The 21,988-nt window shown below is 38.6% G+C and overlaps 1 protein-coding gene across 10 annotated transcripts in view; it reads left to right on the forward strand.

Annotated features, from left to right (window-relative positions):
• Positions 1-21,463, forward strand: part of IKZF1 (IKAROS family zinc finger 1) — a 71,419-nt gene extending 49,956 nt beyond the window's left edge. For 5 of the 10 annotated variants that reach the window (XM_085220487.1, XM_085220488.1, XM_085220489.1 and 2 more), the window contains 5 exons: positions 745-1,005; positions 6,611-6,778; positions 8,981-9,106; positions 13,566-13,700; positions 17,959-21,463. In XM_085220487.1, the coding sequence (XP_085076613.1) occupies positions 745-1,005; positions 6,611-6,778; positions 8,981-9,106; positions 13,566-13,700; positions 17,959-18,665 (1,397 nt within the window). In that variant the 3' untranslated portion in view covers positions 18,666-21,463. The remainder of the gene's footprint in view (positions 1-744; positions 1,006-6,610; positions 6,779-8,980; positions 9,107-13,565; positions 13,701-17,958) is intronic. The other 5 variants (XM_085220490.1, XM_085220493.1, XM_085220492.1 and 2 more) reach the window with 5 other exon arrangements.
• The last annotated feature ends 525 nt before the right edge of the window (positions 21,464-21,988 follow it).

Consider the following 21,988-nt stretch of genomic DNA (forward strand, 5'->3'; position numbering starts at 1 on the left):
CCTACAGGATTATAATACAGAGAAGTTGCCCAGAAAAGTCAGAACAGTTCTCCCATCCATCTTTGTTGATTTCACTGGTCTTAATAGAAGCTTGTGATTGTAGATATCCTTTCCTCTTGCTTTGTGACCCTAAAACGCAATTATTTATCCTATGATTTCCTGTGATGCCATCCTTGCTCTTGAATTTTTCCTTCCGTTTCTTCGCTTTTCTTTAATTTAATCAATGTTTGTTCTCTTTGATCAATGGGGACATTGTCCTTACTTATCCTGTAAAACCATAAAACAAATATCTGAATTTAGTACAATGCTCAGGACCATTCTGCCAAGTGGAGAATGTTGCGTTTTCAACTGTCTTTGATGTGTTGCTTATTTTCATAGTTCTTTTGGACAAATCCATGAGTAGCTGAGGAGTTATTAATTTAATTTCAATTAGCCTGAAATGTCAAAATCAATATCACAAATGCAAAAATCTCAAAGTGAGCTAGGAACAGACTTGTAATGTTTTTTGGGTTCCCAGTTCCCTGGATGCCTTGTATTTGTCTTACTGATGTTAACTGTTCACTGCTCCACATATTGTAAACTCATCGCATGGCACATAGAACTGTAGTTGTGTTTGTAGCTTTTGTTATTTGGGTATATTGTACATTCTATGTGTAGAAATTAACTCCTTTGATGTGACTGTTTCTTGGCCACTATATTTATTCTGCAATGAAACTGAGTGGCATCCTCTATTGTTTTTTTCAGCCGGTAATATTAAAATAGAGACTCAGAGTGATGAAGAGAATGGGCGTGCCTGTGAAATGAATGGGGAAGAATGTGCGGAGGATTTACGAATGCTTGATACCTCTGGAGACAAAATGAATGGCTCACACAATGGCCCAGGCAGCAAGGCTATGTCAGGAGTTGGAGGCATTCGACTTCCTAACGGAAAGCTAAAATGTGATATCTGTGGGATAATTTGCATCGGTCCCAATGTGCTCATGGTTCACAAACGAAGCCACACTGGTAAGGCCTGGCATAGTTTTTCCTTTAGTTGACAAGAGTCGGCCGCATATTAGGAACTAAGTCTTCTTTTCTGACTATCATGCACATGTTCCCTCTTGTAAGATAATGCAGCATCGGTGGGCATTTGGAACTCGGTTATTTTGTTATTGCATTTTGGACAGCACAGAAATTGAAATTTCTCCTTGATGAAATTCCAGCTATTGGGTCAGAAATTGGGAAAAACAAACAAACAAACCACAGTTTGTTTAACAGAGTAATAGAAAATAGGCACAATTTCATTTATTCTAGTCAGCAGTTATATATTATGCTGATACCAAAATTCATGTCTGAGCGAATGTGTAATTTGGCCTGAAGCTACATGAAAATTTCAAGTTTCAAAAAAAACCCTAATTCTTGTTTAATTGCTAAGAAAACTCTAAGAATTGCTGGGGAAAAAAAAAAAAAAAGTGTCCAACTCTGAAATTGACCCAGTTCTAATGTTACCAACAGTGCAACAAAGTTCATTATGGACTAGAATTATAAAAGTGATTGGCAAAATGAATAAGTAACTTAAAGTTTTAAGGGAATTGTAGCATCAGAAAATAAGAAGTTAGTTTTATGTCAAGCGTTTCATAAAGTAAAAGCAATTATTGTCACTGGTTAGATTTGGACTAAAAGTTTTCCACTGAGACACTAAAAGAGACATGTAAAGAGGTTGTGTTCCGTGGTGATGGCTTTTCATTATCAAAGTACTGTGAATCTTGCCTCAATTTTCCAATTGTAAATAGTTTCAAAGATCACAAAATATGAAGAGGCTGAAACAAATGAAGACCTGGGTGACTCTCGTCTTACCTGAGTTTAGGTATTTAAAAATTTGGATTCTGATCTAAATTCTGAGGACATCTACAGCTAAAGAATAAGAGCTGAACTGTACTGTTGTGCTGTAAAAGTTACTTTGAAAACAGATATTCAGCAGTTTTGTATATTCAGATGGCAGGAAAGAACAGATACGTATCTCTGTTGGGAAAGCCATATCTAGTTCCTAGAAGAGGGCTGCAACATACCTCTTAGATATAACAAAAATGCTCTCTTAACATTGAATTTCAGTGCGATGCCTTAAAAGTCGGTAAGATGTGTATGGAAAATGACTTGAACCTGAGGCCTTTCAAACAGGCGTACTCTATTTTTGATGTAGTTTTGTAGTTTAAATGAAATGTTGCAAAGCAGTTGTGAGGCAGAAGGCTTTGTGTCTGCTCAAGGCAAAATAAGTTCTGGAGGAACAGAGGAGCAGGAGGTCTATTCAGTGCAGCTAGAGCAGAAAGTCAGTTCATAACTTGATAAAAAGATGACAAAATGAGAACAACAAACAGATGAACAGCATGCATATGTTTATGTGTAGACACGTGTAAGTATGTGGAAATGGGAGTGGGAACAAAAAGGCCAAACTGTACTTGTCCCGGTAGCAAAAAACTGGAGGAAAGCATGTTCTGTGAATTTGTCTTGAATTCATGTTGTAGTGATGGTCAGCAAAAGACGTTTGACCACACATTCTGAACAAGTTATCCTTGGGCGACGGCATGTACCTCTGAGTGATGTGTAGTGCTGCTAGCTGAGCAGCACAGCTATGGCTAGCACTCTGCCTGTTGTAGCTGAGGAGCAGCTGTTTGGGGCTCCCAAACACCAGACACCATGTTTCATCAAGGCTGAGCAGCCTCAACCAGACATGGTGTTACACCAAGGCTGTGCAGCCTCGGTCTTTTTTGCTGGTCTATGGGTTCGCACTTTGTGGCAGACATGTCTCACTGGGATGAGCCAGGTTGCCTTCCCCCTGCCAGCCTCTCCAGAGGCCCTGTCCTCGCTCCTGAAACAGGACTCCAGCTTCCAAAGCACCGTGCCTGGCACAGCAATCCATGCATGTGCCATATGGCCCAGGCAGTGCCTTGCAGGCCCTGTCAGCCTGTAAGTGTGGGGCCACTGGATTTTCTCAACCCCATGCAGCACCCATCCCTTGCCAATAGGATCCTCTTAGTAAGCGAATGTGGTTAAAACCCAGAGAGCAAACACCGCTTTGTTCAACAGGAACTCCTTCTTTTATCAACAATTAAGCTAAGGGTTATGAAGTTGAATCCCTGAATCTTTCCGTGGAAATAAAGCCTTTGCCTTCACTCCCACCTCACTCTCAGGCCCTACTGCAAGCAGCTCAGAGAGGAGCTATGCTTTTGCAAGGAAGCGGAGGCTCAGAGCTGGCAGTTTAAATTAAAGGGACATCATGAGGTGACTGCTTTTCCTTTCAGTTGTGCTGAGAAAATTAATGTAGAAATGGGATACACTATTACAGACACTTAACTGTCTACTCTGAAGCCCATTTCAATACATGCCTGATGAAGGAATAAGCCTCACAAATGAATTACTTTGCTGCTAATTCATGTAAAACCTGCATATGCAGTGAGGCTTCCTTAAATAAATATTTGATAAGTGAACAAAACTCTAGCACACTGAAGTGCCAAAATAAAATGACTGCCTGACCTGATAAAAGCCATAATTACTTTTAATGAATACACCTGCCAAGTGCAGATATGCAGAGCAGCACCTGATATGTCTGCCCCTTCTCCCTGCCAGCAGCTGGAAAGTGCTGGCTGCTTCCCAAGGCCTGACCTGTTGCTCCCAGCTGTGGGGCACACCCTGCTCACACACGTCCAACTCCATTGCTCATCTGGCCCAACTCTTCAGTGTGCATGTTCCCCGGCCTGCTGCTGCTTTTGTGATTAGTGTTTAAGGAAAAAGAGGGAGAAAACCTTTCCAGGCCCTCCCCACCCCCCATCACCTCAGCCTGTACCATATGTGTCATTGGTGTGCCTAATTGGACATATTTGTGTGTGCATATGTATGTATATTCCCTCTTCATACACACACTCCGGTGACATGAGTCACCAGTTAGTTCAGTTATGTCTTGTTAACTGGATTTGAATGTCTCAAATGTGTTTAGAAAGTGAATGCCCCCTGAAGAATCGATATTTCTGAGCATTTGAGGAAGGAGGGCTATATGCAACTCTAAATGATTTTGTCATTATTATGCTTAAGAAATGAGAAAGATTTCAATCAAGATGAGAAGTATTCTTCACTGAATAAGTAGTCCAGAGTCCCACTAAAGCTTGCAACCAACGCAGTGGTGATTGATTCAGCTCTGGGCTCCATTTTCATTTTTGCACAAGGGGCAAAATTTGGGCCCCTCTCCCTCCATAGCTGCATGACCAGACGTGAAATCCACCAAATGCAGATAAAATGCTGTTCAGTACGGCAAGAAAATAGCACACAAAGCTGGCAGGAGATGCATTATGCATTGTTAACTTCATCCTCTCCCTCCCTCTTGTTCTGGGATAGCTCTACAACCCAGTCGCCTTCTATCAGAGACTGGCTGGAGCTCAGCTCCATGTAGTTTCAGAGACTTTCAGTGGAGATGCTGTTTCACTTGTACTGTAGCACAAGTCTAGGATCCCCTACATTTCATTCCATTTTAAGTTTTAAATAAAAGCTTGGTATGCAGCAGTCTCACCCAACATGCTCCATCTGCCTGTCTTCTCCGCCCACAGTGTGGGATTTATCCTGTAATTAAGAGAGCTGTAGGCTGGAGATACATTTCATTCTTACTTCAGGCATATCTCCTGGAGTACTTCTGTGATCCTTGTTTTCTCCTCTTAACACTTCTCTGATATTATTTTCTATTAAAAATAATAGAAATCAATGCTAGAAAAAGTTGCCTGGTAAGAATTAAGCATTTCTTCAGAACATGCCTCTCATTTCAAATTGTCTTCTTGATTGCTGTTTGGTCATGTTCTGAAAAATACCTGCCACACCAAGTAACTGCTGAGAGGTGGAACACTCTCTTACCCATTTTCATTTTTCCCTAACTTCTATGCATGGCTTATTAAATATAGAAAACACACCTGCAGGCCACTCCAGATGAACCAACTGTGGATGTCATTTAGATGAATCCATTTACTTGCTGGACAAAGCCAGTGAGCTCATTGGGCTGGACAAGGAATGGAGCTGTTAGACCAGTGAGAGTATTTTGCCATAAAGAAGGCTCATCTCTCTGTTGGCTGCTTGCTGAAATTGCCAACCCTGATCACAGTTTGCAGCTGTTTGTGTTGGGACTGTGCTGCTATCTAATTGCTTTCCAGCTTTTCTTTTCCATTATCCAAAAGTAAAGAGCTGTCATGTTGCACATGTATGGACATACAGGTAGATCCTAGATGTCCAGAGTAACACATGATGGTTAAGTGAGACAGAAGGAAGGAACTGTTCAACTTGTATTTATTTTATGCATATTTTGACTTCAGCACTGAAATTTTATATTCAGTATTATTGCTATATTTTTAAAAAATGACGTCATCTCTGAGCTTTTTCTAATATCATTGATGAATTATAATTACTAAAGTGTATTACATTTATGCCGAAGAAAAACAGAATTCAGCAAATGATTTTTAAGGCTGGTTTTAACTCTGGCAAAGACTACATCTTAAGAGAAGTGGGCATGCAGGAGCAGATCCTGATAATGGAGTGCTCTCATGTTTAAATTTTCCTGTATATTTAAATAATTCCATGTATTAAATATTTCCTGTATATGCACTGGAAACATACACACTCTTATGTACTACTGGAAACATAAGAGACTGTATTTCCCGCTGACTTAAGGCCTTCTCTAGCTGAAATCAAATGTCAAAAGCCAAAGGAATAAAACCGCTCTAGAACAGCATTAAAAAGCAAACAACAGTCATGTAAATTTTTTTGCAAAGGCGACCTATTTCGTTTGCTTGATAGCAGGCACCCATTTAGACAAATCAAGTCTGCGACTTCGCATTTTTCCCTGTGCCTTTCCCAAGCATGGCCCAGGAGAGCCCATTTCTATGACTTCTCTGCCAAAAGAGGAGCTGGAAGCGTCGTGTGGAAGTACAGGGCTTTCTCTGCACTGTTTCAACTTATGTGATTTTACTCTCTCTCTTTCTCTCTCTCTGTCTCTTTCCTGATTTGGCTGCTTAGGGACAGACAGGTAATGGAGAAGAAATTGAAAGGGAAAATACAGGGAAAATGTAAATGAAAAGAAGTTATTATAACTGTTATAATGAAGTGCCTTTCATTTAAATATAAGAATGTAACGCTGAAATGAACTTGTGATCCTGAAATGCATTTTTAATGAGTTTCCTTTTTATTTTGCTGCTTCAGTGGCATATTTTAAAGACCCTTTGAAAAAAGCCACATTAAAAACCCCACCAAATGCCACAACATGCAAAATTGGATATTGGTTTATTCCAAAACTGCTGATCAGGAAGAGTGGCTCTTCAACACAAAATGTTGCAGTCACTTTATTTAAATGAGTTTGAATTTGCATTGTGATGTGCCATTCTGATTTAGAAAAAAAAAAATTAGATTTTCAGATCAAATTGACCCAGCCAGTGAAGCATTAAGAAACTGGCAGGTTTAGTCTGAAAGCCTCATGTTATATCAAACCTGCAGCCGGTGGAAGTCACAGAGCAGCAGGGAGAAAACAACTTTTTTTCACTGAAATCTTTCTCTTGTTCCTGTGCAAGATTTTTTGTTCTCACACATTTCCTCCTTCTCCCCTTAGGAGAACGCCCTTTCCAGTGCAATCAGTGCGGAGCCTCCTTTACGCAGAAGGGCAACCTCCTGCGCCACATCAAGTTGCACTCGGGTGAAAAGCCCTTCAAATGCCACCTCTGTAACTACGCCTGTCGGCGCAGGGATGCCCTCACAGGCCACCTGCGGACTCACTCGGGTAAGTGAGGGTATGGGCCCGCCTTGGGGTGCTTCTGAACCACAGAGTGCTTATGGGGGTGTTGATGGCCCAAGTCATAGAATCAGAATCACTCAGATTGGAAAAGATCTTAAAGATCATCAAGTCCAACCGCTACCTAACCATACTACCCTAACTAACAACCCTCCGCTAAATCATGTCCCTGAGCACCACATCCAAATGGTTTTTAAACACATCCAGAGATGGTGACTCAACCACCTTCCCGGGGAGCCTATTCCAGTGCTTAGGCACCCTTTCTGTAAAGAAGTTTTTCCTAATGAATTGTGAGAGGTCTTCTCGCCCTGGGAAGGCCAGCAGTTGTGTGTCAGCATCAGCCAAGCAGTGAGCCGGCCGCAGTGCTGTAGCTGCACAGAAATGACTAAACTGTGCTTGCGGTCATGGTCCTTCACCAGAACTGTTTTTTTTCCCATAATTCTTGGCCAATTAGAAATTTCTATATTAGGGTTTCATCTCACACACTGCATGTGAGTAATCTATTTCATGGAACTACTTATTCAAAGCTGCTGAAAGTTTTAGGGTTAGGATGACATTTATCTGCATACACAGATAACAAAGGGTCTGAACACAGTAGGCTTTAAGTCATGAAGTCTCAAAAACATACAGTCTGGTAGTCATTATTGGTGTAAGGGGTGAACAACCTACCACAACTACAACATTTAGCAGCAGTTATTTGTTGCACTTGGTTATTATATATATTATATATCTTTGGTTATTACAAAAACATTGAAAGAAGGAGGGGGAGAAAGAGGGGAAAGGAGGGAGATAAGAATCTTCCAGAAAAGAGGATTCCGCTAGAAATTTGTAGTGTTTTTTCTTAACAGTAACACAGAGATCTGAATAAATATTCTTTGAATAGTTGCATTTTTCCAATATCATTAACCTCGGTGTTTAACAAAAGCCATAGTCACATACTTCCATGAAGCAAAACCAACCTAACAACAATAAAGCACATTAAAATGAAGAGTGTAGTCTCACCTAGTTTCCCAAGCTAGGATGGAAATGCAGATTGAACAGGAGACCTCCAAGACGCATGGCTGTAACTGACACTAACAAATTTACACGTGAAAGTTGGCTTTAGAGCTTTAGTTTTGAGCTGTAGAAGGAAAGCTCTCAAAGCAGCATTTCTGTGTTATACAAAACTAAGGAAATTCTTCTAGCACACATTAAATGATAGGAACCCAAGGGTTGCTTCCAGATATCCAAAATAGTTTCTACTTGTTCTGCGCAGTCCCATCCTGAGTCAGGAAAAGTTAAATTTTCTATTTTGCCTCCAGACCCTTACTGATTTTAGTGACTGTGCAACTTTAACCCTATTTTTTTCATATATACACTACACCTTAACACTTTCAGCAAATGCTTAGGATTCCACAGCAAAAAGACAAAGCATAAAATGAAGATATTGATTGGCTCCCATAATTAGCAAATTGACAGAAATACATTAAAAAACAAATTCAATGCCTGAGTCTGATTTCCACCTGAGAATTTGTATACAAAATTCAAAAGTTTAGCTGCATAACCATCTAAAGTTGTGACAGACTTTTCAAGCTAAGAAAATACAGGCCTCGAGGTCCACAAAGCCCTGTCGTGACTATGAAATTCCTGGAATCGTTTGAATCTGGATGGGTGAAAAACATAACTTTTTTTTTCATGCCCTTTGTCTTGAATTTCCCGGAGCAGAGAGCAAGAAAACATGTGAAATCTAACATTGTTCTAAAAGAGCTGAGCTGATTCTTGTTCCAGCAGAACTGACATCCAGTCATGGGCAGGTGCGTGCCCACAAAAGCAGTGCTCATTGCAGGTCTTCCTCATGCACAGCCTCTGCTGGAACCAGGCTTTAAAGTAACTTTGCTCAGATCTTTGAAAGTGTCTCAGTTTCTAACTTATGTAGATGTCATTTGTGAAGATTTAGTGTTACTGTCCTTATCTGATGTGAATAATCTGAAATAAGTTTGCAGCACCCACAGCATTGGCCTGCTGATGCAAAGATGTACAGTTGGTTTTCCATTATTATTTTTTAATATAAAAAAAATAATTCTTCATTTCAGTTAATGAGATTCTTTTGCAGTACTTTTGTGCTTTTTTTCTTTTCCTGTTATTCTTACCATTATTAATATGGTGTTCCATCCCTCATGTGAGTCTCTCAATCCATTTTGTTTTCTCCAGTTGGCAAACCCCATAAGTGTGGATACTGTGGTCGCAGCTATAAGCAGCGCAGCTCTTTGGAAGAACATAAAGAACGCTGTCATAACTACCTGCAAACCATGAGTATCTCAAGCAACCTTTATTCAGGTAATAAAAGTACCCATTTGGGGATTAGCACTGTCCACTCATGCACTCAGAAAAAGGATTTCAGAAGGAACAGCTGTACCATTTGTGCCATCTTTTCTGTTGGAGAGGCACAGTGTTATGCATATACACGCATATCACCATCTGTGTGATACTGCATCTGGATTTATTCTATATTTGATAAATATTTGGCTTTTCTCATTTTGTTCAGCACAAATAAAAAAACAAAGTGAAAGTTGGATACATAATAAACATTTGCCAGACCTGGAATATTTCAGTTCACCTCAATTCATCTCAATATCAAGCATCATTTCAACACTTCTTGGTTTTGCTTGGAGTCCTGTATTGTCAGTACTCTTGTGGGTGTAATGTAATGAGTTAGTATTAGTGTTTTAGGTTCTTCTGCATTGCTTCTCTCCTGCCCTTCCCAGGTACAGCTTAATGGGCTTAGTTGACCTATGTCACCAATGCATACATCAAGAATAAGCTATCTGTCTTTGATTTGACTCTTCCAAACAAGAGTGGAGGAAGCAGGGATTTAACTTAGCCAGTCTAAGTCCAGAAGGGATAACAATTTATTAGCAGCCTTCTTTAAAAGTTTTCCATTTCCATCCAATTTTAAAAGAAACTCTTATACTTCTCTCTCAGTCTTACCATGAAGGTGAAGCCCATTTCTTAGTGAACAGAGAGTATAAAACTATACACAGAAATAGAATAAAAAGATGTTGGGAATTGGATTTTTTTAACAAAGATACTAAAGATCTGTACAAGATTGATGGCAGAAAGAAGTCACGTGCGATTTTAAATAGAGAATATAAAATGCAGCATCTGTGTTGGAGCTTCAGGTTGTAGCCCAAGTTACATTTCTTGCACACCTTTTTCATCTCATCAGTATATATTATTCAGTTTGTCAAATGACAAATGGAAGGTTCCCTCTGACTTTGCAATGATGCCTCATTTAATACCTTACATCTGGACAGAACCTGAATATGTTTTTACATGCTATCAAATAATGTAAAGTATATGCACATAATGATAAGAGCAAATGCAGCTGAGATACTTCTGGGAGACAACATATTAGAGCAGTGCTCCTTCTAATTTTGTTGAGGGGCTGGAGAATGTATAAATAGAAAAGCTCAAAGTAATAATACACAGTAGGCAGCAATACTTACCCACAAAGAAGTGATAGAATTTAGAAGGAAATTTTCTTCCTCGAGATTCACATTTTTTGTATCTGGCATTGGATTTGAAATGCTGGCATGCGACACATGAATATCGAGACGAATGAAAAGCTGCACTAATATTAAATACTTAAGTAAAAAGGTACATATGAAATTGATGTGAGGAATCAGAAACTATAATGAAAAATAATATCATTTTAGAGATAAGTTGATGTTTTTTATGTAGCAAATCATGACAGAAAAGATTTTTCAGTAATTTAGGACTGAATATCAAATATCTCATTGGGATGAATATTTGGAGTATTGATAGACACTTTGGAAAGATGCTTTCCTACCACATCCTGAAAGCATCACAGAAATCCATCTTAGATATAATAAGAGTACTCTTGCAATTTAGAAGAAAAGTACAGGATTAATTTCTGGCTTTAGCCCTTGTGTTCTCCCAAAGACTTCCCTCAACAATTAAATTAAAATCATTAGCACTCACTCAGATAATAAATCAGTTCTTTATTTTTCCAAACTTAAAACTTTCCAGTACTTTTCCCATTATTTTTCACTATAAACAAGTTATTTTATTTCACTGCAAACAGGGTAGTCCTGGGTATACTTTGCAGTCTTTACATTATTTCCATTATAAACTCAAGGTTGAAAACATGCATTGAAACAGTTCAGAATGAGCGCATGTCCTCCTGGAATTTTTCATACATTCTTCTTTATAAATAGAAAATGAAGCAGTTATATTATCAATGTTCTTCTGGTATGTCAGGGCATGATATGGAGCTCCTAAAGCCTTTTCTTTTTTGCATACTCAAAAAAGTTGCTACAAATATCTTCTAAGGCATCTGATCTGATATTCTGCTACAGCAGATGACTTTTAAAAGCATTTTTAAATACCTCATGCAGAAAAAATAAGTCAGTTGAAAGGATCTAAACTAATAAAAGCTTTCCATCAACTTGTGAATCTTATAAGTGTTATGGAAAGATTGAGTGAAATTGAAGACATAATTTACGTACCAGCGAACTACCAGAAGTGGACTCTTGTAATATCCTAGATGTATATTTCTCAGTTCTTTCATCTTTATAACTACATAGGTCACTCTTAAAATAATACCTTCTATTTATTTCCATAGAAAATACAACAAAGAGTGCAACACCATTTGATAGAACAAATTATCAGCTACATAACACTACTAATCAATTCAGTCAACACCATTAGCTATTTATTTTTGCCAGCCATGGACAAGTGCCTTCATGCTGCCTCATAAAATTGTGCACCAGCGGAGATGACCCACTGTCACCATGGCCACAGCTGAAATTCACCACCCACCACCTCACTGTGCTCACATCCACTGTTTGTTCTCCTTAGACATTCAGCAAGCATCGATGAATGTCAGTGGGTGCCATTTTTTCCACCTCAAGAAACTCATCGCTTGTAATTCATACATGCCTCCGTGTCAGACACTATTTGTCAGACTGCCCCTCTCTGCCATCTGTCACATGGAAACAAAATGGGTGGAATATTGGTAGGAAGGTCCAACCTTTACTGCCATACCATCACCATCTGCCTCGGACGTTGTAGAACAATGTAATAAAACAGGAGGCATTACTTTGAGATCTTTTTTTTGTTTCCACTGCTAAACTGTCTGCTTTAACCATTCTCTATAAGATCCTTCAGAGTTGTACCTACAAGCATTAGCATCCCAAGAAGCTAGCACATGCTGGTGACTAGATACCATCAATGCCCTCCAGTATCCTGCATCCTCACAACAAAATTCTGATCTCTCTGTCAGTCACAATCTTTTGCATCTTCATGGCATCATTATATGTCACTGCAATATGTGCTGCTGCACCAGCAAATCAAGAACCACTTATGTGCTTTTCTACTTGGTAACATGTCATCTTGGACACTTTACTTGCTTTTTCCAATTATCCAGTAGAGCCTGACATTGCATATTTCAGAGGCAATGAAACTTCCACACTCTTGCCTTTATGGCAGTGCTGTGCTGCCAAAATAACACTGCATTTTCCTGGATATTAAAAAGCACCCAGGTACCAGAGTAATGGGTCCTGTGAACCTTTCTCAGAGCTAAGTAGAGTAAATCCCAGTGATGAAGTCTCAGCAAGCAGAGAAGGTGAAATGTAGCAGAGTGCTGCACCTACTTGAAAAAGCAAGCAGAATCAAAATCTAAAATATTTTGCTTCTCTCTTTAATTCTGACTCACAAGTTCAGGAAAAAAATAAATATCCCAGTAGCAGATAAAAATTAACTCTTTTCCTACTTTTCTTTTTGAAAAAAAAAAAAAAGAAAAAAAAAGCTGAGATCTCATTCTGTATTATCTTTTCCTTAGATGCTGGAAATCAGAAACAACACCTTTGCATGTATTTTTAATAGCCTTTATTTTGAAAGTTTTCTCATAAAAACATTGAAGTGAAAGGTAGTTAAAGTGAAATAGTCTCCCTGTTCTAGAGTTGCATAGCTAAACTCTTTCCTAATCCTGCAGTGTCTTTAGCTACTGCACAAGGCTGGAAAACAGGCCTGAGTATCAGATATCGATGCTCCACTGTTGATGTAGCCTTACTGATTTAGCTAAAATTGTGATTTACACTCAAAAATTGCATCAGAGAAGTATAATGATAGATATAGGGTGAAAGAAAGGTGTATGTTTGGGGGATGTTGGTATAGTTTGCAACTATGTTTTCCGCTATTGGAGTTAAGAAATACGTCCATTATTCCTGCTAAAGAAGCAACAATCACATAGGCTGTGACAAGTGGGGTGACAGCAAAAGGATGAAAAGATGAACTGCTTCATACCCATTATAATTCTATTATCATTATTCAATTCTGTGATTCTATGCGGAGGGCTGTTAGGGTAGTATGGTTAGGTTGTGGTTGGACTTGATGATCTTTAAGGTCTTTTCCAACCTGAGCAATTCTATGATTCCATGATAATATTAGGACCTCATTTACCCATGGCCATGCAGACTGGGTGTAGAACAAGGGTGGAATGATTATGCTACATACAAGCAGATGCTTTGCAATTGCAGTCCCTTTTCTGTATCCTAAATGAGGTTGAAGGAAACATGAAACACGTGTATAGATTAGTCAGTGTAAGGGGATTTGTTACGAAGAGTGAGAATCGACCTCTGTCTGCAGTGGTGAGCTCCTTGTTCCAACTGATTAGGAGCTAAAAGACATTAGCTAAGAAACACTAACCTGAAGACAGTGGTTCCATTAAAATGGAACAAGTGTGCCTAATCCTTCTGATGTCATTTGATTTCAGTCATAAAAGAGGAAACTAACCAGAGTGAAATGGCTGAAGACCTGTGCAAGATAGGGTCAGAAAGATCCCTCGTGCTGGATAGACTAGCAAGTAACGTCGCCAAACGTAAGAGCTCTATGCCTCAGAAATTTGTTGGTAAGAGTTAAAAGTTTGCTGTCTCCTAAAAAATAAAACAAAACAAGATTAAAAACAAAAAACAAAAAACAACAAAACCCTCATAAGATTTTCACTTTTGCTTTATGATTTTACTTGTTTTACTAAATTAGCAATATTTATCTGTATATCAGCAGATATGGCAAAATGTTGGGGGAAAAAAAAAAACAAAATACTACCAAACTTCTAAATTATACATTTCTACAGGTTTAATTTTCCACATCTGGAGATCTATTTTAAGTCTCCTAATCTGTTTCTTAATGTTTATGAACCAGATCTTCCCAAAATCAACACAGGTTCCTGAAGCTGCCTCGAGAACCTGAAAATGGTCTAAGCAATAGACTTTCCTACTGGGAAAGTATTTGACCATACTTTCATGATTATTTTATTAACTTCTTAAATGATATCCAGATCGGGGCATATTGGTATATGTGGATTAATTTGTGAATTGTTCAACCTTTAAAAAGTCTGTATACTTTTATGGCCCAAAATGATAATGAAAATAAATGTATATATTTCTGAGAATACCTAAATGAAAATATGTTTGCGTACTTTCTAAGAATAGTGCAAAAGTGTCATGGCCATTTGCACCTAGTAGTTGTGTTAACAGTGAAAACGTGGAGGCTACACCTGTTTTGTTCTTATAAGCCTTGTAGCAATTATTGGTTAGATCAGGTCTTTAACAGTCAAACCCACAGACAATATCAGCTATGCTGAATAACAAGATGGGGGATCAGACAAGAGCATATAGTCTTGATTTACTTACAGATCTACTTTTGATTTTCTTGTAATTTTCTGGACATTTATATATAATATTATTCTGTAGTAGGCAGAGAAAACTGAAGTCTTTGAAAAAAAAAATAAGAAGGTCTTCAGTCAAAAGTCAAGGCAAAGCTAGACCAGTTTACAGGACAGAAATTCAAAATCTACATCCTTCAAAGAGGACACAAGGATAAATGGAAGCTTAGTTTTTCTGAGACAAGAGAAGGAGAATTTCAGCTATGGCTGGAACAAAAAATTGCAGTGGAAGGCCAGCAGGTCCAAAGTCAACTTTGTAGGAGGTGGTCAAGGATAAGAAATGATTATGCTTACAAAGGGAAGGACAAATGTTGTAGCAGAGGTAGTTACCAAAATTATATCCACTGTGTGAGGCAAACCAGATTCGTTCAGACACCCTAGTTGCTGATTGTATTAGGCAAAAATGCGAATTCTGTGAAAGCTCCAGGAAGACCAGAAGTGTTAAAATTTCAAAGGTATTAGCAAGAATCCTATGTGCAGTATATCTATGGGTGTGGACTGTTTATTTCATTCTCTTTTTCCCTCTTCACCCTGAGAAACAGTAAAGACAGCCAGTTTAACTATGAGTCTTAAGAGAGCAGAGTTTCCTGTCAGTTAGTTATTCAGGGTGCAATGCAGGAAGACAACATGCTGACAGTAGATACTTATGGAAAATTGCTAATCTTGACCAGGATGAACTTTTTTTTGCAAGAAAATGCCCCTGAATCCTTTCCTTTCCAATCCTCACCTACTGCCTCATGTAATAGGTAAATTCCTGATTAACACAAGGTTGGGCTATTTGGTTAGGGTAATAAAACATGTTTATTGCTCCTGTAGATTACCATGTCATCTCAATCCCCACACTGAATCTCAGGGAGAAGGAGCAAATGGAATCCTTTGCCTAAGACAAAGATTGTCTGCTGCTTCACTCGTTCTCAAAACTAAATCCATTACCTTTCAAATGTGAGATTGTTCACCATATTAAACTAGTTATCTGTAAAATCCTTTGACAGCAAAAGTCTGCATGAAGCCCTCTGTGTTTTCTAAACTAAAATAGCTCCAGACCTGAAAACAGAACTGGGCCTTCCATACTAGGAAATCAGAACTACAAGAGATATACACACATGTTTATCATGTTTGTAACAATAAGCAGCAAAGGAAACCGAGGAGTGGAAAAAAAATAAATAAATAAAGAGAGAAAAGGCTGCATTCAGTGGATGCATATGTGTTACTATTTAAATACTTGCTACAGAAATCTGAAAAGTGCAAAGCTTGAAGTGCATCAAACCATTAGCAGTTTAATTTACTTATGCTCTAATAACCACAGAAATGAGTTATTATTTTTAATGAGTGCGAGTATTATCTGCATTGCCCAGATGTAGAAATGATACCTGCCTGCCTGAAGTTAGGGTATTTTCAGACAGTTCTGATCGGAAAAAATATATATATTTCTTATGAGCACTTGATCCTGTCAGTCCAACTACCAACTAGCTATGCTACATAAAGCAAATACCACCCAAGAAACGGCTATTAAAATTATACCTTCCAGATCCCGAAAATTTTGTGTATAATAAAAACCAGTTCAGCTTTTCAGTGGTATACAGTGTAAATGGAATACAAACAATTTGGTCTTTCTTTCTTCCCCTATGAATTAAGGGCATATGTTCACATTGGGAGAGTTTTTCTATGTATCATTCAAGGGTCTTTCACATCTCGTATTCTGAATCCAATGAGTCAGAAACTGCCTGAGAACTGTAGCATTAGAATAGGTAAATCTGATATATATACATATATATATGCACCACATTAGTGGGGTGCTCAAGTTGGCAGAATGATAGGTAGGGAAACAAAAAGAAGCAGGAGCTTGTGCAGTACAATTAGAAAGTGTCTATACGTCCCTCATAGGAACTTATGCAATGCCAAGAGTGTTTCTTTCTCTGCTTACATAGCATGCACAAAACAGTATGAAACTGTGTATCGTGGGAAATGCTGACAGTAGGACTTCTACACTTGAGACCCATTATTGCCAGAAGTTTTCTAGGCTGTACTCTTGTTCTTCACTGACTTTCCTTGTTCAAGATGAATAGAAACTGGGTGGGGAATCACTGAGAAATTAATCTGTGGATCTTCTGGTAATTTTTCCATGTTCCTAGTAATGTTTATTTTAGTCAAATTAGGATACGTTTTATGACGCCATTTATATTTTGGAGCTTCAGGGAAAAGGAGGGGAAAATCTAAGGTCCACAAGCAAATGCTGTGTTGATCAGGAAACAGTGACAGCACTACAGACCTCACAGAGATGTTTGTGGCTTTCACTGAATTTCCCAAGACTTCCTACAGAGCTAGGAAGGACATCCAGACTGTAGCTAATGTGGTACTGGTAGTTCCTAGGAATCTATGGGATTTTTTCATCCCTTTGTTGTTGCCTACATTTATTATGGGCTTGATAAAGCTGATGGTTTAAAGCAGTGTTTGAGAAAACTGTTCATGTTCACAAAATCAGTGCCCATGACTTAATAGTTTTTCTCACTCTTAACTTTCTATTCTATGTTTTTCTTAGTCCTATTTGTCCAGGAATTTTGAGAAATTGTGGTATTCAGTATTCCAAGTAGGGCTATCCAGAAAGAGATGCATCAGTGTAATCCAATTGAAAAAAAAAAAAAAAAAAAAAAAGAAAAAGAGTATCCCATAGCATTGTCCTCCCAAATCAGAATCAGGGTTATGAGTCACAAGTAATCGTGCTCTTCGCCCACCTTTCTACATTATGGGAAAAATGTCTTCCAACTATGAATGCACTTATAAATTTTCCATAGTTCTTTCTTCTTGTACATTATAATTTTTTTCTAGGAGAATGTGGAGCTTCTCTAAACATGTCTAATGTATGGCTTGTTTTAAAAAACAGGTGTGGGGGGAAGGTTGCAATACTGAAAATTAAATTATTTGTTTCTTTTGGAAATTACATATGACAACATTAGTGATACAGGTTGTTTGTAAGAAATTGAATATTTAAAACACACATTTTCTACTCTACAATCATAACATTTTGGAAAAAAAGTGATAATGTCCTTCATGCTGTGAAACATAAAGTCCAGGCTCCCTGTAACTGTGCTGGTACACTCAGCCACAAAGGCATGCCCCAATCCACTGCTGGAGTCAGATGAGGGAGTCCAATTAGAAAGGAGAGGATAAAACAATCTACAGCTCCCACAAGTCCCCATACATCTATCTGTCTTCTACTTGTTTTTCCAGAAACCTCAGATTATTTTTGCAGGTTAAAAAACAAACCAGCTGTATTAGAAAACTGTTTTGAGTGAGTACCATAGGTGAATTTCAAAGGTGGATTCAGTCAACTCTTGTATTTCATGTTGGGTTTTTTTTGTTTTGTTTTGTTTTTAAACATGGCATTCATTTCCTTAATTGTGTAGAAATCAGTTGTCTAACTCCTGACTGTTTTTCACTGCAGGTGAGAAGTGTCTATCTGATATTCCATATGATGCCACCACCAACTATGAGAAGGAGAATGAGATAATGCAGACCCATGTCATAGACCAGGCCATTAACAATGCCATCAGTTACCTGGGGGCAGAGTCCTTGCGTCCCCTTGTCCAGACTCCACCGGTTGGTTCTGAAGTGGTGCCCGTCATCAACCCCATGTATCAGCTCCACAAACCTCTCGGGGACAATCAGACTCGCTCCAACCATACAGCTCAGGACAGCGCAGTGGAAAACTTGTTGCTGCTCTCCAAAGCTAAATCAGTCTCCTCTGAACGGGATGCCTCTCCCAGCAACAGCTGCCAAGACTCAACAGATACGGAGAGCAATAATGAGGAACGCAGTGGTTTAATTTACTTAACAAACCACATAGGTCCCCATGCAAGAAATGGCATATCTATAAAAGAAGAAAGCAGGCAGTATGATGTCTTAAGGGCAGGTACTGACAATTCCCAAGATGCTTTCAAAGTGATCAGCAGCAATGGGGAGCAAGTGAGAGTTTACAAGTGCGAACACTGTCGAGTCCTTTTCTTGGATCATGTGATGTATACAATCCACATGGGCTGCCATGGGTTCCGCGACCCTTTTGAATGCAACATGTGTGGCTACCACAGCCAGGACAGGTATGAATTTTCTTCCCACATAACTCGAGGAGAGCACCGTTTCCACATGAGTTAAAACTCCTCGGGCACAGCTCCAGTCTCAACAACTACATTACTGCAGCTGCACAAGCAACAACAGCAACAAAGCACAAGACTAGTGGACAGTAAAAGTAGAAGAAAATCAAAAATTCAGATATATTCTCCCACAAGGAAAGATTTTTCTTTTGGTAGCATGTGTTGCAACTCAGTTTTCTAAAGTGAATATTAAAGTTTTTACTGAAAGCATTTGATCACAAAAACCTTTAGTAATGTACGTAGGAGCTTTTGTAGTCAGATAGCTGAAAGTCCTTTCCTTAACTGATGCTTCTTGCAACCCTCCCTTGCCAAAATCGCTACCCATGCACAGAATGCACAACATGGATGTGAACACGAGACAGGAATGACCTAGCTTTCTCTCTTAGCACCCTGAGCACAGGGTTCGTACACCAGATGCATTTTTTTAACTTCCTGGTTTTATTTGACTCATACAGAAAGATTAAACTCAACTAAAGATTGAGGGGCCCAACCATCCCAGTTGACTTTGCAGACAGCTGGGGTGGGACTGGAACCCAACCAGAGGGTCCAGGGTTACTTTGGCAGTAAAAAGTAGAACATTTCCACCTGCAAGGGTGCTATTGGAATTGACATCGTGGCATGCCTTGTTTGTGTCACTAGGCACGCGAGCAGGTATGTGGAAGATATAAGAAGCACCCTTGTAATATACTCTGTGAAGTATTAATTGCATTTACTGTATAGAAAAGAATATTGATGGCTCTTCCTTAAACATGTTTTCTCTCCCTATTCAATAGAACCCTACTTACTGTTAAGAAACTCCTCCTCTCTCTGCAGAAACAAGTTACAATGTATTTAATTTTTCTTTCTTGAGTTTTAGTTATTTAGAAAAGTATAATGTACAGTTGAGAAAAGCACTAGCTAGAAATACATGTGGAGAAAATTCTCCTTATGCACATTTCTCATTTTTTTATACTGTCTGGAAAATACCCAAATATCCCTATATTTTACCTTTGAGAAATTCCCATTCTGCTTCCACAGATGACGTCTTGCAGATTTTGTGGCTCTATTTGTGTTGTACTTAATTATTTGTAAAACACCGAGCTGAATTAAACCAGCTAGTCAACATTTGTAGCCTCCTTCCTTTTTCCTGGTATTTGCTATTTAAGGACGGACCAATCCCTCAGTGGTAGCCTCTTTGCAAAGGTGCTAAGTACCTTGGCTTCTTGATCAGCAAGGCTTTCAGAACGCACTTGGAGCTAATGATAGGGTTAAAAAAGGCCTGGTGTTTTGCTGAATAGAGAGCAGAGAATGCAGTACTTTGCAGAGTCCAGGAAATTCACCACAGCTTTCTCCATGCTGGATTCTGCTGCAGATACTGTAACTGCAGTTAGAATAAAAACTCCTCCAAGAAAAACTTTCTAACCCCAAACACAGCTGATACGAGAAAGTACTTTAAAAAACTGAAGTTCCTCTTCCAAATAGTTCATTCCTCTCCCTAAACACTCTCGTAATATGAAATTGATCTGAAATGAAAATTTTACAGCTGCACAAAAAAAACTCCAATTGGTGCTGCAATATTTTCTGGGCATCATTCATAAAAACAACCTACCCAATTAACTGAATGTTTAAATCCTTTCATTCCTTATAATAAATGTATATTCTCCACTTGAAAAAAAATAATAATGTAGCCAACGAGTCTAGCTGTCTTGTAATACAGTCACACGTTCTCTCACAAGTGTATGCAAGCACATATATGCATTATAAAAGAGATTTAATGGAACCATGAACACTTGTACCTAGGGCAATTTGGCCTCATATGCATAGTTATATTTAATACACAGTTCTACCATGGACACCCAGTTCCTCCTTCTGCTTTCACTTTTGCAGGTGTAAGTCAGGAGCAATACCACAGAAGTTAGAGGAAAAACACTGATGAAATAATGAATTACAAATACATTCTTCTACACTCTTCATATGCTGGGTCTGCACACCAATGGTCGGACACATGCACAGTAGTATATTTACACTGTGTGTCCATGCAAGTATGCATGATGAGTAGCCGTATTACCAGAAGTGAATGCTGTGTAGGGATGTCCATATGCTGATGCACACACCTACAAAAGTGAAAACAAACTATATAGTACATTTCAGGCAGTAAAAGCACATACAAAACCTCCAGTGTCCCTCTCCCAAACATTAATAACGTAATGTACAGGTGCAAAGCTGAGCACTCCCAGCACCTTGTTTTAGCTCAGTCATGAGACCTGGCTGCTTGACACCTTACAGCCCAAGCTGGCTGCAGGCACTAAAGATCGTGGGCCAATTTCATGCCACAAGTGTGGGTTTTGTCAGCACGTCTGATACGTGTTCAGTTTTAAGACAACCTACATGTGGCAAAAAGGTAAAAGGTACCATCACTTACATAGTTTGTGTAGGAATGACCTGAAGAAGACCTTCAAGGGAGAAGCTTACTGATGATGGTTTCATTTGTTTTTGTTGCAATTGGGTTATTTCAATAAAGTTTAAGAGGGCTCATTTTTTCTGTAGTTATTTGGCATATATATTCACCCACTCTTGCCCTTCTCAACCTTCAACTGATCCAGACTAACAAGGGACAAAGTAATTTCTTAGCTCTTTAATGTCATTTGTGTAGAGTTATGACTCTTACGATATTTTTGGCTGTTCTTAGATATAGGCCATATCATTATACCCCATATCATCATTTTCTTAATTCTTCATTTTAAGGCACCCCAAGCTATAAAAGAGGAGGTGGCAAAAGCTTACTCAGGTGGTTTCTTCTTTTTTTTTTTTTTTTTTTAACTAAGATCCAATACAAATAAAGCAATGTTTATTAACCATATAAGCAAGCACAGTTCCAGCTTTCTAGCTGAATTCAAAACTGCAAAATTGGACTTGGCTTTATTAAATATGATTTCTGACCAAGCTCACTGCCTTTGCAACATTTCTGTGTACACATGCGTGTGTATGAATTTCTATGTTACTTTTCTTCTCAACAGGCACATGCTCTATTCATACTTTTGTGTATCATGAATTTTATATACATATATATGTGTATGTGTATATATAAATATATCTTAAATGGTTCCTATCACATAATGATGCACTGTCAATCACAGTGGGTTTCTTTCCTGCGTATGGAGTTTCTTTATTTGTACTATAACAGAACATGTTGATGTTGTATATTAAACAGTACAGTGGTATAAGTAATATTAAGATATGGTGTATCAGAGGGCATAGTCAAAAGGCAGGGGCAAACAGCATTTCCTGTTCATGAAGGGGATTTGGGGGATTATTTTTCGGATTGTTTTTGCACAAATCATCTTC

This window comes from Meleagris gallopavo, chromosome 3 (assembly GCF_905368555.1).
Source record: "Meleagris gallopavo chromosome 3, MGAL_WU_HG_1.1, whole genome shotgun sequence".
NCBI classification, from domain to species: Eukaryota; Metazoa; Chordata; class Aves; order Galliformes; family Phasianidae; genus Meleagris; species Meleagris gallopavo.